This window comes from Budorcas taxicolor, chromosome 5, assembly GCF_023091745.1.
Source record: "Budorcas taxicolor isolate Tak-1 chromosome 5, Takin1.1, whole genome shotgun sequence".
NCBI lineage: Eukaryota > Metazoa > Chordata > Mammalia > Artiodactyla > Bovidae > Budorcas > Budorcas taxicolor.
This window is the reverse complement of record NC_068914.1, coordinates 54798913-54817508: the sequence shown is the minus strand read 5'-3', so window position 1 is coordinate 54817508 and position 18596 is coordinate 54798913. Positions and strand designations below refer to the sequence as shown.

General features: G+C 37.5%; 1 protein-coding gene across 1 annotated transcript in view; it reads right to left on the bottom strand.

Moving 5' to 3' along the window:
- The window catches only part of OTOGL (otogelin like), a 175033-nt gene extending 163295 nt beyond the window's left edge, over positions 1-11738 (bottom strand). Inside the window, exons 1-5 of the mRNA XM_052640705.1 lie at positions 11660-11738; positions 10612-10651; positions 9625-9673; positions 4597-4663; positions 2845-2943 (exon numbers count right to left, since the gene is read on the bottom strand). Of these exons, the coding sequence (XP_052496665.1) occupies positions 2845-2943; positions 4597-4663; positions 9625-9673; positions 10612-10651; positions 11660-11738 (334 nt within the window). The remainder of the gene's footprint in view (positions 1-2844; positions 2944-4596; positions 4664-9624; positions 9674-10611; positions 10652-11659) is intronic.
- Between the last annotated feature and the right edge of the window lie 6858 nt (positions 11739-18596).

Sequence of the window (18596 nt, the reverse complement as noted above, 5' to 3'; positions counted from 1 at the left end):
TGTTAATATACTTTATAGGTAGCATAGAGAGAAGGCACAATCATTTCTTTTTGTAATTTATGTAAATGTATTAGCTTTCACCAACTTAGACCTTTCCAGGAAAAAATACAGAGCTAGCTATTCGTTATTCAGGCAGTCTTTTCGGGTAGCATGCCTTACGTCTGTTGCATATTTTCATAAAATCTTGTTCTTTATAGCACATCATAAATGTAATTACTGTTATCTTATATCCTGGTCCTCTCCTCTAGACTGCAATCTCCATCAGGGCAGAAACATGTCTATATTATTCACTTTTCCCAGTGTCCAGCCTGGGATCTAGTAGATGCTCAGTAAATACTCATTAAACAAATGGATTTTATTATTTATTATTGATATAGGGTCCTATATTAGATACTGTGGATTAAAAAAATGTTTAAGAACCCTCTGCTTTGAAGAGTTCTCAAAACTATTTCTCTCTTTTAAAAAGTGTAAGTATTAGTTGTTCAGTCATATCTGACTCTTTGTGACCCTATGGACTGCAGCCCATCAGGCTCCTCTGTCCATGGGATTCTCCAGGCAAGAATATTAGAGTGAGTAGCCATTCCCTTCTCCAGGGGATCTCCCTGACCCAGGAATTGAACGAACCTGGGTCTCTGGAACTGCAGGCAGATTCTTTACTGTCTGAGCTGCCAGAGAAGCCCATGTATAGAATATTCCATTCATTCAAAGTCAGAAAAGAATGAGTGGCTTCAAATAACAAATCTAATTTATAAAGCAAAATAAAGATGAATGGAAACCTCATTTTAATGGGGCAATACAATTTAAAATGGAAAAAAAACACTTGAATCACATTTTTAAAAAGTACTTTAGGAATAAACCTGACCAAGAAAGTTTAAGACTCATACCCTGAGTATATAAGATATTGATATAGAAAATTGAAGATGATTTAAAGAAATGGAAAAATATCCCATGCTCTGGGGTTGGAAGAATTAATACTGTTAAAATAGCCATACTACCCAAAGTGAAATACCAGTTTAATGCCATCCCTATCAAATTACCCATGACATTTTTCACAGAACTAGAACAAATAATCCTAAAATTTATATGAACCATAAAAGTCCAGGATTGACAAACCAATCCTGAGGAAAAATAACGAAGCAGGAAGCCTAACCCTCCCAGACTTCAAACAATAGTACAAAGCTACAGTAATCAGATCAGTGTGGTGCTGGAATAAAAGCAGACACATGGATCAATGTAACAGAATAGATAGCCCAGAAATAAACACACACACCTATGGTCAGTTAGTCTTTGACAAAGGAGGCAAGAATATACAATGGGGAAAAAACAGTCTCTTCAGCAAGTGGTGTTAGGAAAGCTGGACAGCCACATGTAAATCAATGAAGTTAGAACACTCCATACCACATACAAAAATAAGCTCAAAATGGCTTAAAGACTTACATATAAGATATGACATGATGAAACTCCTAGAAGAACACAGGCAAAGCTTTGTTTTATATAAATCATACCAATATTTCCTTAGATCGGTCTCCCAAGGCAACAGAAATTAAAGCAAAAAATAAACAAATGGGACCTAACCAAACATAAGCTTTTGCACAGCAAAGGGGGCTTAGAAAGAAAAGACAGCCTATGGACTGCGAGAAAATATTTGCAAGTGATGAGAGAAACAAAAGCTTAATTCCAAAAATGTACAATCAGCTCACACAATAACAAAAAGACAAAACAAAACAAACAACATGATTTAAAAAATGAGCAGAAGACCCAAATAGACATTTTTCTAAAGAAGACATACAGATGGCTAAAATCACTAATTATTAGAGAAATGCAAATCAAAGCTACAACAAGGTACCATCTCACACTGGTCAGAATGGCCATCATATAAAAGTCTGCAAATAACAGATATGCTGGAGAGGATGTGGAGAAAAGAGAACCCTCCTACTCCACCGGTGGGAAAGTAAATAGGTACAGCCATCATGGAAAACAGTATGGAGGTTCCTCAAAAAACTAACAGTAGAGTTGCCACACGATCCAGAAAGCCCACTCCTGGGCATATATCTGGACAAAACTATAATTCAAAAAGATAACATGTTCTTCTATGTTCATAGCAGTACTATTCACAATAGCCAAGATATGGAAACAACCTAAACATCCATTGACTGATGAATGGGTAAAGATGTGATACATATATACAATGGAATACTCCTCAGCCATAAAAATAAAGAATAAAATTATGCTATTTACAGCTACATAGATGGACCTAGAGATTATCACACTGTGCAAAGTAAGTCAGAAGGAGAAACACAAATATCACATGATATCACTCACGTGTCTAATCTAAAATATGACAGAAATGCACCTGTCTTCAAAGCAGAAATAGATTCATAGGCGCATGGAACAGACTTGTGGCTGCCAAGATGGGTGGGGATAGGGAAGGGATGGACTGGGAGTTTGGGACTAGCGGATGCAAACTACTATATATAGAATCGGTAAACTAAAAGGTCCTATTGTATAGCACAGGGAACTATATTCAATATCCTTGAACCATGATAGAAAAAATATGGGAAAAAATAATATAATACTGTAAGTCAACTATACTTTAAAAATTGCATTAAAAAAATCTAAAAACAAAAAATACTTGAACTAGTAGAGTTCAATGAGAAGTGAAAGAGGGCATCACCATTTTCTTTCACATTGTTTCAAAATCACTGGAAATAAATCGTGAATACTCTAGTTAATACACAATATGATTGTCCCAAATCCCAAAGGATGAACACTAATACAGCAAATTATGCCTTCATGCTCTCTGTAGCACCTCATAATTCTCTCGTAAGTATCCCTGAAACTTACCAATCTGGCACCGTGTCCCAAGAGCCTGAAATATTTGACAGTCACATGTACCAGCCTTAGAACAGAAAGCTCCGTTAAGGCATTCATGAGGACAAGAACCTGAAGGGCAAAAAAATATCAGTTATCTTCTGGCATGCATCAGTTTTTATAAACACAATCTGTCAAGATTTAGCTTGGACTAACTGTAACCTCTGTTAACTCAAACAGAACCCTGGGCCTATTGCCTTGATAAGCTAAAGAATTAAGCTCCTCAAGTCTCTATCTAGTTCATTTCATTATGTGTGCTGTGAAACAAGAAAGACAGGCTTTCACATCTCAAACTACCCTGAGAGCAAAGGTTAGCCTCCTTCAAGCAACTGAAAGGTCAAGTTCCCATGTAAGGAATCCCTGTCCCAGATGATGAGAACCAGAAACACACAAGCTGCAGATAATTCCCTTGACAGAGTTTGGCACCAGTTGCACTACTGATCAGCTACTTCTCCAGGAGCAAGTGTGGTATTAAAGAAAAACGTCCATCATTAGCTCACGGGATCAGGCACAATATAGAACTCGGAAAGAAATTCTTATTTTTTAAGAGAACGATTAAACATTCTATTTGAAGTTGTGCATTAATCGTCAGGCTTAATTGCAAATGACGCATTCTTTCTGACCCATAGCTAATTTTAATGGGGCAGAAGCCAAAGCTGCTGCTGGTTGTCACCAAAATATTTTTTCTTTCACGGAAAGAAAAATCACCCTGAAGGATTATGTTGGAAAGAGAAAGAAAGAAACTATGAGCTCCTGAGTGAGTTTGAAAGCTGGAAATGAATCACAGTGAAAATCCCTCCTCTAATATGGAGAGGACAAGAGGCCCTGGCAAACCTCAACAGGAAGGATTTAAGCAACACATCAAGAGAACTGGAGAACATCTTTGAGTGACCATAAAGTGTTTACTAAAGACTGGCTCTCTTTGGAATATGGTAAGGTCATGAAAGGCACTAGTCTAATTGTGGTATTTTAACCACAGTTCTGCAGAAGGCAAGAATTTCAAACTCTATTATCCTTGCACCTTAAGATCCATTGATCTAAAATGTCTCCACTTTTAAAGACATACAACTCTCTAATTATATCTTAACTGAGGAGAAATGAGCTGTTTTAATTTTGATCAGAAATATAGATAAAAATGACAGTTGTCAATAATTTAAATGCAGTTCTCTTTTTCTGGTGGGGGTACATATATACATATATCTTCGAATTTTATCTTAAGTCACAATATTGTATTTTTCCAATCAATAAATGTCAAAGTAATTACATAAGCATACATAATTATCGCCTTCAAAAATTTATTTACAACCCTGTTTATTCTCCTGAAAACAGATACCAGAACAAAACTGGCCAGAAACCCCTGTTTTTTTTAATACAAAAAAAAATCAAATTGAATTTCAAACTACCATTAGCATATTGCTAAATGGAAATGAGAAATTGGTAAGCAAAAAGAGCAATGTCAAAGAATCAATTGATTCAGAAAAAAATAAAACATCAGATATCCACTGATACCTTTCCTGGTCATACAGTTATGAGCTTTGTCTGCTTAGCCTTGCTTGTTTCCAAATATAATTCATATTTCTATGTGAAGTAAACTTAAACTGATATTATTACCACCCTGGCTCAGTTCCCTTCATGCATTATATGGAAATTATAGAGTTCATTCACTATACTCCCTAAAGGGGTCTTTTGAGAAAGCAAATACAAAACCTTAGATTTAGCACTGACCTTTTATTTTGCTCTCACCCCAATTAATAGCTTCATGGAAGAAGTATCTTGGAGAAGTTGCTTCAAACTTTAAAAGAAAGAAATCAGAATTCAAGAGGATTAAATTATTTAATTCAAGGCGAACATGCAAATTGGAAAACCTGGAAAACAGCTACAAACACAGAAATCATAAAGAGCTGACTCCATATTTCCGTGGACTATTAAGGCAAAATCTTGGAGCGGCAGAAAGGGCTCCTCTTGGGTTGTAGTTAGATTTGACTTCAAGGTTTGGTTTTGTTTCCTGAATCTGACAAGTCCATCCTCTCTGACCTCAGTTCTGCCTCCCTGCCCTCTTTGGAAAAGAGCCTGGTCAGAATCTAATCTTTGCATTAGCTGACTGCCTTGCCTGCAGAAGTAGCCGTTTTTAAATATTTCCAAGTACAGATGAGTTTGGAGAAAATGCATGGGACTGAAGGACCAACAGACAGGGATGTACCCGCTGTCTGCAGCCCACCTGGGCAAGACACCATCTACGGAAGCCTCGGCCGCTGAAGTGTGAGCGTGCCATCCTGAGTCTCCAAAGAGCTGCCACTTTAAAGTTCACAGAACAGTTAAACGTATCTTTTTATAGAGCCCAAAGGACATCAGGGTATTCATTAAGAGCGTGAATTGTAGAATCAAAAGGTTCTGGATAAGAGGCCTGATTCTGCCACTATTTACTCTAAGGCAAATTTCTTAACTGCTTAGCACCTTCTTTCACTTGTCTGTAAAATGGGAACAATGATACATACTTCACTGTGTAGCTATAACAATGAATTTTAAAAAACGTATATAAAGATTCCAGCATAATACCTCACACATAGAAGATTAGCAAGAAAGAGATTTATATTAATCTAAGGATCCCAAATAAAATTATAAGATTTAGAGAGGTTAATATAAAGTAGTTGGAGAGGAAATGGCAACCCACTCCAGTACTCTTGCCTGGAAAATCCCATGGACGAAGGAGCCTGGTAGGCTACAGTCAATGGGGTCGCAGAGTCAGACATGCCTGAGGAGGAGTAGTAAATAATTGTGGATTATTAAAACTAATCGATTATGGCTTTTTATTCCAATTTAATGCCCATTTAGTGTATGATCTGGGGCAATGTCCTTTCCAATAGGATTTTTACATTCACTGAAAGAATACATATTCCCCAAATTTGCCATGTAATAGTTAAATTGACTACCAGAGGATGTTAGAAAAACTGGAAAGAGTGAAGGATAAGAAGAAAGGAGGATGAAGAATGTGATTTCAGGTACAAAGCCCTTTGTCAACAGACTCTGGTCTCCTTTCTACATGGCAACGTTTTCTAACAGGCAGAGCTGCCCCACGGCAGACAAAAGGCCACCCACACTCACCACTTCGAGGCTCTTTCCTAAAGTCTTTTCGTATCATGGCTCCAAGCTCACTGTTGTCTGCTTTCGTTCCTCCAAGATTTTGTCCTCACTGTTCAGCCTCCTCTTTCCTCCCTTTCCTCTCTCTTCAAACTGAGTCAGACTCACAACAGTCTATGACCTGGACTTCCCCAAGACAAGGCTTACTCACTCTTTAGCTGCGTTGTCTGGGACTGCCTAAACCTAACACAGCCACCAATAATAGCGGGCACCAAACTCTTCTCATGTTGGTGCTAATGAATCCTTGCTGGTGCTCACGAACAGTATACATTGACTTCAGCTGTGGTCCATACAGGCTCATTAATGAGAACAAAGTATTTAACCTGCTCAGTCTCAGTTTCCCAATCTGTAATATGGAATAACAATAACCTTCTCACAGAATTGTAAGAATTAAACGAAATGATATAAGTAAAGCACCAAGAATGGTGCTAGGCACATAATAAGTTTTTGTAAATATGTTACCTACTTACATTATTAAGCAAAAACTGATTAAAGTTCACTAATTACACTGGATAACACTAGACCAAGACAAAAATACACAATTTGTTTTTAACTCAACTTAGGCTACACCTCCTCCATGGAAATCTCAGTGACTACCTAGGACACCAACCTCCTGGTCACCACAATATCCTATTTACTGTGACATTCCCTGCATCATATTATGTTTCACTAATGCTAAGACATGACACACAGCTTTTATTTTTATAACAGATCTGAACTCAGAATGGCATATCATATGTTTATAATTGGAGTTTTTTTTTTCATTTTCCATGTTATACGAACAATAGCAAATAATTGGTGGTGTCATAGATTCAATGAACAAGTTACACAGAAAGGACTTCTTTACAGGTCTGCCTCCACTAGACACTAAGTTTCTAGAAAACAAGCACTGCTGTTCATGGTTATATCTCTAGCACAGCCCCTTTTATGTTGTCAACAAATACCAACTGAACCAAAAATAGACCTTACGCAAATGGGAGTGATCTGCCTCACAAAGCTGTTTAGAACCATGACTACAAAATGTTCTGTTGATGCCCCTCCTCACATCCTCTTAGCCCATCTTGAACTTTGCCTGCATCTGGGGTTTTGAGCACATTGAAACTCTCAAGCACCAGCTTCTTTTTGTCTCTGCCTTAGGGTAGAGTCCCAGCAGAATAGACAAGAGAAACGCCTTTCAGGGGATTTAAGTGCCCCCAGAAGCTGCCCTTCACCAATGAGAGGCAGGTGTGGGTGGATAAATATCCCAGATACCCGATTCCTTGGAGAAACAATTCTAAAACACTCTACACAGTTCCTCAGAGGGATGCCTGCAAGACTAAGCCTCGGATGTTTAAAGCAGGAAGACCCCTCATTAACAGAGATGTGCTGGATTCTCTCCCTTCCTTGGCCCCCTTTCCTCCCCCCATCCCACTCCTGCACATACAAACTGTCCATACCCTCTAATAAACAATTTGCCTCTGCTTTCAGGAGAAGAATTTTGAAATGAGACACAAACGCAAAGAAAAGTTACAAGCTGTGGGTGCATATATTCACATAACTGATGAAAGAGGACACCCCATTCCTCCTCCATGCCAATTACAAACCCACAGGAGGGCGAGAAGCACAGAGAAATCACTGCAGTGCACAAGTGACAGGGACAGTGCAGGGACATTGACAGCAGTACGTGTCTACCCTTCTCAGCTGTTAACTCATAGTCAGCGTATTCCTGAGTCCTTAGGTGCACAGCTCAGTCCGTGCTCCTAGAGTGGGGAAGTGAATCTGTGGACAAGAATGGCCTTTGTGACAGATGAAATTTCAGTCCTAAACTGTGCAAGGCATCATTGCAACCTCATTGCCCTTCTTTAACATTTCTTCTCTTAGAGTTCGTTCAGATGTTAAATAATGTTGGTGCCTGTTCTCCAGCTACAGGAAATAGAAGTGTCCAGCTCTTCAGTCTCTCTAAGAGAAATCAAGACAAGTGCATTTCTTGCTTATTAACAAAAGGCAGGCATTAACATACCTCTGGGGGGTAAAGTACTCTTGCCTGGAAAATCCCATGGACAGAGGAGCCTGGTGGGCTGCAGTTCATGGGATTGCTAAGAGTTGGACATGACTGAGCGACTTCACTTTCACTTTTCACTTTCATGCATTGGAGAAGGAAATGGCAACCCACTCCAGTATTCTTGCCTGGAGAATCCCAGGGACGGGGGAGCCTGGTGGGCTGCCGCCTATGGGGTCGCACAGAGTCAGACACGACTGAAGCGACTTAGCAGCAGCAGCAGCAGGGGGGTAAAGTATACAAATTCTAAAAACGTCCAAATGGTCACTAGAATAAGCCCATCCATAGGCTGCTTAACGTGACAACTGTGGGGTATATTTCACAGCTTCTCCAATCTAGTGGCTTCTACCAGAAAGCAGTTTTTCTCAAAATTAAATTTTCTACTGAGTCTTGTGGATGTCTTTTTGTGGCTAACATGGTCTACTGGTAAACATGTACTTAACATTTCTCAGAGAAAAACCATTTTAACCACTTCACATGATACATTAAGTACTTATGTACACAAAATACTTTTTAAGAAAGAAAAAGTGTTTCCCTTTCAAAGACAATTCTTTGCCTATTCTAGTACAAAGAAAGATCTTCATTCTTGTTGAGGATAAATTAGTTCTGTCTTCTGAATTGTCACAACAGCATATCAGATCTCTTTTTTTCAATTATCTTAAGTTAAATTATATATTAAACATATTTAATATGCAATATATAATAAAATATATAAAATATAATTTTGCATTAAAGATATATTTCTATCTTTAAATATATATAAAATAATCAGGCATCCATCAGAAAATGCTAACAGAAATTGATTACAGTTCAGCATTTGACAAAGACCTTGAATATATAAGCTCTCTGCTACATAAATACTCAAATCATATTACTTTCCAAAGAAATGCCTGTATTGAGTTAGGATTCTCATCTTACTGTCCATCGTTAACAGATAAATATTTTTTAAAATCCACCCATTTAAACTTTCCAACCATAATTTGAAGATACTACAATTATGTCATGCAATATCATTTAGATAAAAGGACCCAAGCAAAAAGGTGTCCTCAAATTCAGTGCTACTAAACCCCTCTAAAAAAGAGAGGTCACTTCTTTATCAGTGCCTGTAATTTAAGTTTATTAGATAATATAAAACCTCTTTGTCAGGACGCTAGGACACTTCTGGGGCCCTTTTGTGGTACTTAACTCAGATCATGTACACCTTTCTCTGCTCCTGTTTGCTCACATCTGTCCCATTTTAATTGTCCTCTGATATTGTATTTAATTTTTAAACCAATTAGAATGTTCTGGCAAGTAATGAGATTAAATCTCTCACCAATGGTGGTAACCTATCAGTAGGGAACTGAGGTGAATAGCAAAAAAGCATTTGACCACAAACAAGTAATTGTGAACTGAGCCTGAACTGGAGCATCACGGAACAGCGCTAGAGAAGTTATTTTGCCTCTTCCTCCTCCTCCTCATCTTGTTTTTAGCATTTTATTTTTCTCCACAAAGGTCTCATTGTTGAAGTGACAGCAGAGGCCCAAAGCAGAATGGATTATTTCTCAGCTTCTCTCTCCATCTGAGGCATAACCTACCTGGGCTGCTAAAAGAGCTCTTTTCTGTCGATTTTCATTAAACCCGTTTCTGGAAGAAAACAAAAAGAACTTGTATAGTCAAAGGGCCCTAGGCAACCTGAACAAGCCTTTCCCAAGAGAGAGCTGATGTTTTCCTCCCGATTTCCATCGCTTTATCAAAGAGGTCTTTCTTGGTTTAACATTGAAAAGGTCCCCCTCCCCCTTTTGGAGGGGTTAGATTTGTGTGGTGGCGCTGTCTCATTTTACAAAATTCAGGAGTGTCCCCAGATCTCTTCAGTCGCTGATGTAAACTGCATTTTAGGAAAGAACTTTGAGATAGAGAAATTAACAAAATAATGTAACACTGTAGCACCAACATGCACGATAACTGCTCCACGTGCCTTCATAAAATACTTCATAAGTATCTGACAAGTGCACGTTCACTTTTTTCAGATGGAATACTCAATTCTCTCTCTTTTCCATGTCTTCAGATTAACATTACTGTGAGTAAACGCATCAAACCAAATTTTCAAAATCAATGGGTAGAATTCTGCTTTTCATTAAACAGATCAGCCTAGTCCAAAAAATAATTTTCATTACTGACTGCTAGAACCATTTTATTCTTTTTATCATTAAAAACTGCTTTAATTTGTTAAGAATATTGCACATTTCTAATCAATGATGCATACTAATAATAACAATAGGAAATTACTGAATATATTAATAACCTCTTTTGAAATGAAAATAATGTCTTAGTATCCACAGTCATTGGATACCACCAAAAATTCCTCTTATAATTAAAATAAAAGGAAATAATTTTGTTCCATTGATAAGGAACTAAATGCTTAATAATTTTTAATTTGTGGAAATGTTTAAAGAACTACATCTCATGCCCTTGTTTTGTAAAATACTGCATTAATTTTTTTGAAAGCAGATACACAGTCTGCTGAGTTCGGCTCATTCCCATTATCTTTGTTTCAGAGGACATGAAGAACGAGAAATACTCACTCTGACGTTCTCGTCAAGATGGATGATGTACAAATATAGCCTGCCAGAGATAAACATATGTGAAAAGAATAAACAAATTATCCAAATATCTTGGCCACGTGTTCTGATTATAAAACAAGTTTAAATGTAATTCTAAAATACAGACTGAGATTTTGACCAGCAAATTCCTTATGAGCCATCAGGGTGACCAGTAACCCAGAAAGAATGGGCAGTGTGCATACAGGGCCATGATACAGTGGAATAAGCACTGGTCTTGAAGACAGAGATCCAAGCTCTAGTCCCATCCTACCACGTAGCAAACACCAAAGTTCAGCAAGCACATCACAGGATGATGGTGGGGGCCAAGCTGATCTCCAAAGTCCCCTCCAGCTCTCAACGCTCTAAGACTATCTCCTCTTGGAGTCTCAGTCACTACTAGGATTGGAAGATAGTGTCTGTAACCATGCTAGCTTTTTACACTTCAGTAATTTTTCCCACTTCCTCTACAAGTCCCCAAATATACAGCCTTTTTCAGTGATTAAATGGAAATAAATGTATGGCTAAATGTGAATAAATGCTTTCTGCCATAAAAATACTTTATAAAAATTAATTTATAAATATCTTGCTATAATTGAAAATCAATTCTTAATCTCAAATATTAAATCCTTCCTAAGACATTATTTTGCCCTTCTTTGACATGATGACATCAAGAAGGATTAAGTACTCAATGTCTCCTTGTCTACTATAAAATTTCAAATGTTTAATTTATACAACTATTTTAAACCATTATTTGGAAGAGAAAAGGAATCAGAGCTTCTAGTACAGTTTTATCTCATAATAAAATCATGATTTTAACATTTAAAAAAGAGACTCATAAATGTAAAACTAAAAGTTCCAAATTATCCACATTATTAAAAAGTTTCCCCCCAAATGATCTGAGTGTCATTTAGTATACACCCATTCTAATGACTTCAAAGTGCTTTACAGCGTAAGAAGAAACAGTTTCCACCATTCACAAGAAAGACTAAAAAACAATAAAATAAGGTAAAAGTTTAATATGAGTTCTTACCTTGTAATGAAAACAGCAGTATATGAAGCAAGAATATACTCCAAGGTATCATTAAATTGAGTTTTCTCACAATGTTCATTTCAGTATAGCCTTTTCCCCAGAAATGTAACTAAATTGTTGGTCTTTACTATGATGGCATCTTAGAAGTATGAGTATTTGTAGAGTGTTCTAATTCTTATAAATATAGCTTTGTAATAAGGGAATTAAAAAAAGAATTCCGGCCTTTCTAACCACATACAGCATCTGAAGCTTTGGAACTTGCAGGCAACCCTTTGGCTGAGTCTCTCATTAGCAATGCATGGCAGCTTCTTACCTGACCCCGTATTAGTTACACCCTTGCCTACTCCTGCACATCATACCCTTTGTAGACTATATTACTAGCCTTTTATGACTTCTAAAGACAGTAGCATCAAACAAACAGAAAACACTATTATCTCCTGATGTCATAAGAGATAACAATTATTCCTAACTGTTGATCTCTTCCCTGTTTTATTCATGAAATAATTACTGTCCTTTGAAGGAAGATGAACTAAAATCCTATTAGTCATTCCCAGAATATATAGATGTTCTCATAAACTTTGCTTTAAGATTTATAAGTAAAATAAAATTATGTGCATATATTTTCAACTGTAGTCCCATTACAGTATAGTTTAAGTTGACCTGTTCATGTGCCCACAGATCTTTCTAACATTCCTCAACTGAAGCAGAAATAATGCAAAAAGATGATAGTCTAATATTTGATTTTAAAAAGAAAATAAAGTAACTCACCTAATCCTGAAAACCTTCCTTCACACCCTGTTTTTCCATCCTCTATGACATGCACCCAATTAGACAACAAGGAAAGACTTCTTAATTCAGCAGAAAGTGCACTCTTCTCTGGAAGCGACTGATTACCTGGATTAGTATCAGAGAACAGCTCTAATATTTCACAACGAACTTCAAAGAAATGAGCAAAGCCCCATAAATGAGTGAAGGCCATGATTGTACAGTGGGTGCACATTTCCATAACAGATTCCCTCAGTTACCTGCACGAGCATCCGACTCACTTAGCAGATGGGTCACAGTAGTAAAGAATCTCTAACCACACAAGAACTACCTTGAGACAAAAACACACAGCAGTTCTTAATACCTTGCTGTACTCAGACACTTTTTATGCAATGACTTCCAGGTCTTTTCTGTGAAAATATCCTTGATATCCTGATATATTGCATGCCCAACACCTATTATATAAACAGTTTCTTGTCTATGTCTCAAACTTAATAATCTTTTACTCTTGTTTTACATGATCTTAATGCCTTTCCACTGCCTATATAATTGCCAATTCTATGAGCCAAGACAAGACGTTTCCCTATAAATTCATATTTTAAGCATGAAGAAACACATAAACTCCCTCAAAATATAAGTAGCTCTATGCCTACACACATACACATATATGTACCACTCATTTTAGAATTTTGATGAATTAGTTTAAATAATTTAAGTGTTCAGTTCAGTTCAGTTCAGTCGCTCAGTCGTGTCCGACTCTTTGTGACCCCATGAATCGCAGCACGCCAGGCCTCCCTGTCCATCACCAACTCCCGGAGTTCACTCACACTCACGTCCATCGAGTCAGGGATGCCATCCAGCCATCTCTTCTTCTGTCGTCCCCTTCTCCTCCTGCCCCCAATCCCTCCCAGCATCAGAGTCTTTTCCAGTAAGTCAACTCTTCGCATGAGGTGGCCAAAGTACTGGAGTTTCAGCTTTAGTATCATTCCTTCCAAAGAAATCCCAGGGTTGATCTCCTTCAGAATGGACTGGTTGGATCTCCTTGCAGTCCAAGGGACTCTCAAGAGTCAGCTCCAACACCACAGTCCAAAAAAATTTAAGTGTAGTATATGTTTAATAAATATTTATTAAAAGGTTATTGGTCATTACTCAAACTAATTAGACAATAAATTAATATAATTCTAAACAGACAGACCTAGTTATTCATAGTTACACTCTAATTATTGGTCTAAAAATATGTACCTACTCAACCACAATTAAAATTAATATTCTACACACTTAAGATGTGAATACAGAATAAATTTTAAAGCTTGAAATTTGTTTAGAGAACAATAATTTTCCTACAAAAATTGTTTTAATTCAGTGCACCAAATTTGTTTATACAAAATATTTATTACCTCTTTCTGAAAAGCAAGAAAATGTATATAGCAAATACACATTACTAAGTTCTCTCCTTAATTTAAAACAGTTTCTCTGAGGTTCATAGTTGCCTATAAAAATCAACCTGAAATGTGACGATTCTATAAATCATATTTTAGGATTATTTTATCCTCACTCTGGTAACTGTTTGACTTAAAACTTCACAAGTGACATACTTCTAGAAAAATTAAAAATGGCAGCCAAAGTTAAATTTCATGGTTCAAAAAAGAAACATTTTGATAATGTTTACAGTTATTTCTAAATACTACCAGAACTTGGCGAAGATAAGGAAACAACAATATAAAGCCTGAGAAAAGTATTTATTTCTAATATAATACTTAGATACTTTATGTACTTAATTCAAATGTAAGAACTCTCAACTTTTCACCTCAAATTTCATACAGTATCTTTAAGCGTTTAATTCAAAAGCATCGGAACTATTTTCACGAGTTAAAGTTGAAAATTCCAAGGCTGTATCATCTGGCATTTTTATTACTCTTATTCTATTTTGAACTCTATGTATTTAAAACCTATAAATTAAATTGTCTGGTAAAGAAAACAGTAGAAATTATAGTGGGACTTCTCAGGGTGACCATTCTTTTATGCTAGAGGTTTATGCATGCTGGATTTCTATCCCTCCTGCATCCAGGTTTAGCGTAGGTGGCAGATTAGTAGAACGAACAGTGGCAGAGAAAACAATACCAGAAACTGTAAGTTCTTTTTCAACTAACTGTTTTATGAAGTCATTACATTAAACGGTAGGCTGCATGAAATAAGCAAAATAGACTTCCATGCATAGCTACAATAGAGAGTTTAGATGAAAGATTAAACCCAGAACCACACACAAAAAAAGAATTTATGACTGCTGCTACATGAAGTTATTACTGTCAAAATTTAGTTGACAGCTTTTATATTTCATTCCACCCTGACAAAGGAACTCTGGCAAAGAGTGAGTCAGTCGCCTGCTTGTGAAGAGATATTAAGTTCATAAGAAGTCTGAGGCGACTACATAATGCATGGGATAAGCAGTTCCCTTTCTGCTGCAAGAGCACTGCACATTTTCCCAAATGAAATATGATCTTTAGAAAGCTGACACCTGACAAACTATTGGCTTCAACACATCACATTAGAAACAACGGGCAGGTATGGGAAATTGTTGAGCTTACAGTCACACATCAATAATAGAGGAACATTTTTAATTAAGTTTATCATCTTTAAGCAAAATTAACTTCTTTGATGATTCATATAGCACTCATTTTTCATTCATGGAAATCAAATCTAAAATAGATAACATTTGATTCCCATCATATCACATTCTACTAGTGAAGCACAATTATTCCTCACTTGCTTTTCTAAACCTAACACATTTCAGGTTAGTGATTTTATCCAGAATTATGTTATCATTGAGCAGCAAAAAGAGTCCTATATCTTTGACGTGATTTTAACCACTCTGAACTTAACTGCCTGATTATAAAGTAGCTTTTCAGTGTTCTATTTATGCTTCACAAGGTGTGTTGCTTGGCACTTCCTGGTATTTCGTGTAATTTAATTTGCAGATGACATCTATCTTAGCTTTTCTAAATACAGACTGTGTGTTATAAGTAGATCTATGTTGGCCATAATTTCAGTTTAAAGCTCACCCACAGAAGTTAATGTATTATTTTATAAGGACATTCACTTTTCAAGTTGCTATGGTGCCACTATCTTTCATCTTGAAAGAAGTAATGTTCCTACAACTAAAGTTTCATCTTGCCAACATTTTAGCATCAAGTGCAAAATATAAGACCAGTATTCCCTATAGTTCTCTTTTTTCTAAAGTACTTACATACTATAGCACATTGCGTGTGCATTTATAATATATCGTGTAATACACAATACACTACATGTATGTATAACAATATAAATTAAGTTGCTTTCTCATGTTTTCAATTCCACTTTAATCTTCGATCATTTTGGACTTACTTATTTTAGAGTTGCTGAGGGATAAAGTTACCTGCATTTCTCAAGGGGAGGAGGTTCCTAACCTTGTTGCTGGTTGTGTTTGCTTCTCAAACTTAGGGTAAGTTTACCTCATAGATTTTGTAATTTTGAATTTGGGGTCCATGTGTGGTACAACATTTTCTATGATGATTCTTTACTCCCAAAGGTGAAAATGTGCTCCTACAAAAGAGAGTTTCTATCTCCTTCTGCCAATTGCTGTAAGGAATTTCATGCAAATTTCTCAACTTGAGAGTTCCCAATGTACTGAGGATAAATTCAGATCCCAGACTCAAAGTGAGGGAATGCAAAATCTAGTTTCTGCTTTGCTTTCGGCCTCTGGTGATATTCCTTACTTCCATCCAATCACTTAAATGATGACTATTTTTTTATTTGGCATGCCCAGGTATTTAATAGCTGACAAAATTTTAGGTCATTTAATCGGCTGTACTGCCAAAAACAGAACCACCAACAATCGAAAATTATATGCTCTTATTTTCTAGGCTACTACTCTGTATATTTGCAACATACATTCTCAACTGAATTAGACTTTAATATAGAGCCACCTATGACTTTATTTTTCTGGGCTCCAAAATCACTGCAGATTGCAGTGATTGCAGCCATGAAATTAAAAGACGCTTACTCCTTGGAAGGAAAGTTATGACCAACCTAGACAGCATATTCAAAAGCAGAGACATTACTTTGCCAACAAAGGTCCGTCTAGTCAAGGCTATGGTTTTTCCAGTGGTCAGGTATGGATGTGAGAGTTGGACTATAAACAAAGCGGAGCACCAAAGAAGTGATGATTTTGAACTGTGGTGTTGGAGAAGACTTTTGCGAGTCCCTTGTACTGCAAGGAATCCAACCAGTCCATCCTAAAGGAGATCAGCTCTGGGTGATCATTGGAAGGACTGATGTTGAAGTTGAAACTCCAATACTTTGGCCACCTCATGCGAAGAGTTGACTCATTGGAAAAGACCCTGATGCTGGAAAGATTGAGGGCAGGAGGAGAAGGGGACGACAGAGGATGAGATGGTTAGATGGCATCACCGACTCCATGGACATGGGTTTGGGTGAATTCCGGGAGTTGGTGATGGACAGGGAGGCCTGGCGTGCTGCGGTTCATGGGGTGGCAAAGAATCGGACACGACTGAGCGACTGAACTGAACTGAACTGATGATTCACAGGTAAATATTTACCTCATTAACTCTTGTATTAATTATAACCAAGTTATTCAAAACAACTACTACAAACTTATAAAGAAAGCATATCAAAACATCTCACACTTGGATCAAATTATTTAAAATACATCAAAACCTGTCAGATCCCCAAATGTCATGGTTGGGATGGCTTCACACAACACCAAGATTCTAACTCAGACACCTGACGAAAATTTACAACAATAGCCACTGCAACCTGCCGCCTGGAGAATCAAACATCAGCTTGTCATCTTCTACCTTTACTAGGTTGGCAAGCTTAACACAGAAAAACTGCCTTTAGAGACCTGGCAACATTGTGGCTTTCAGTTCAGTTCAGTTCAGTTGCTCAGTCGTGTCTGACTCTTTGCAACCCCATGAATCGCAGCACGCCAGGCCTCCCTGTCCATCACCAATTCCCGGAGTTCACTCAGACTCACGTCCATCGAGTCAGTGATGCCATCCAGCCATCTCATCCTCGGTTGTCCCTTCTCCTCCTGCCCCCTATCCCTCCCAGCATCAGAGTCTTTTCCAATGAGTCAACTCTTCACATGAGGTGGCCAAAGTACTGGAGCTTCAGCTTTAGCATCCTTCCTTCCAAAGAAATCCCAGGGTTGATCTCCTTCAGAATGGACTGGTTGGATCTCCTTGGACTCTCTCAAGAGTCTTCTCCAACACCACAGTTCAAAAACATCAATTCTTCGGTGCTCAGCCTTCTTCACAGAGCACAAATCAATATGAAAACATAACTCAAAAAAAAAACTAAGCCCTTCATTGTGATTTGAGAGTCACATGAAGGTCAGGCCCGCCCCAAAAAGTGTTTCCCCCTTATCTTGACATGACCTCTTCTCTGGCTCCCAGCCTGAATTAGTCTTACTGAGTTACATGCAAAATTGTTATCAATATCTCCCATAAGCTGCAGTGAAAACATACTAGTTCCCTTGGAAGGTTTTTTTCAGTCTTCTCTTCTAACAAGATAAGTTTATCAACTTTACTGTAGAATACAGTGGTGGTTCTCAAACTTTGGTGTACGCGAGAATTACCTAGGGAGTATATTATAAGCACAGATTCCCAAACCCAACTCCATCACATCCAGTGTTTTCTGATCCATGAATCTAAGGAGGTTAGGCATTTGTGTTGTAAAAGGGAATCAACCTTTGGGGAGATTAATACCAAACTAGTCCATTCTATTCCAAAAAAAGAAATGCAAGTGAATTACAAATATGGAGACACTGACAGATCCCCTGGAGGAGAACAAAACAGAGGTTGGAAAAATTAAGTGGAGGTGGAGGGCCAGCCTCATCACCTACTAGTAAACAGTCCCTTGTTTGGGAAGATGAAATGGGTCTGTTATTTTGCTAACTTGCTTTCCTCCTCTTTCCACACTTCTTATGCAGAGGAATTCCCCCCAGAGGCTACATAGCTTCTGCTCCAGTGGGATCGCATCTTTGCAACTCTCACTATGATAGGTGGAATGGCTCCCCAAAGACATCCACGTCCTAATTTCCAGAGCTTGTGAATTTTGGCTTACACTGCAAAAGAGATTTATAGATGAAATGAAGTTAGCTAATTTAATTCCC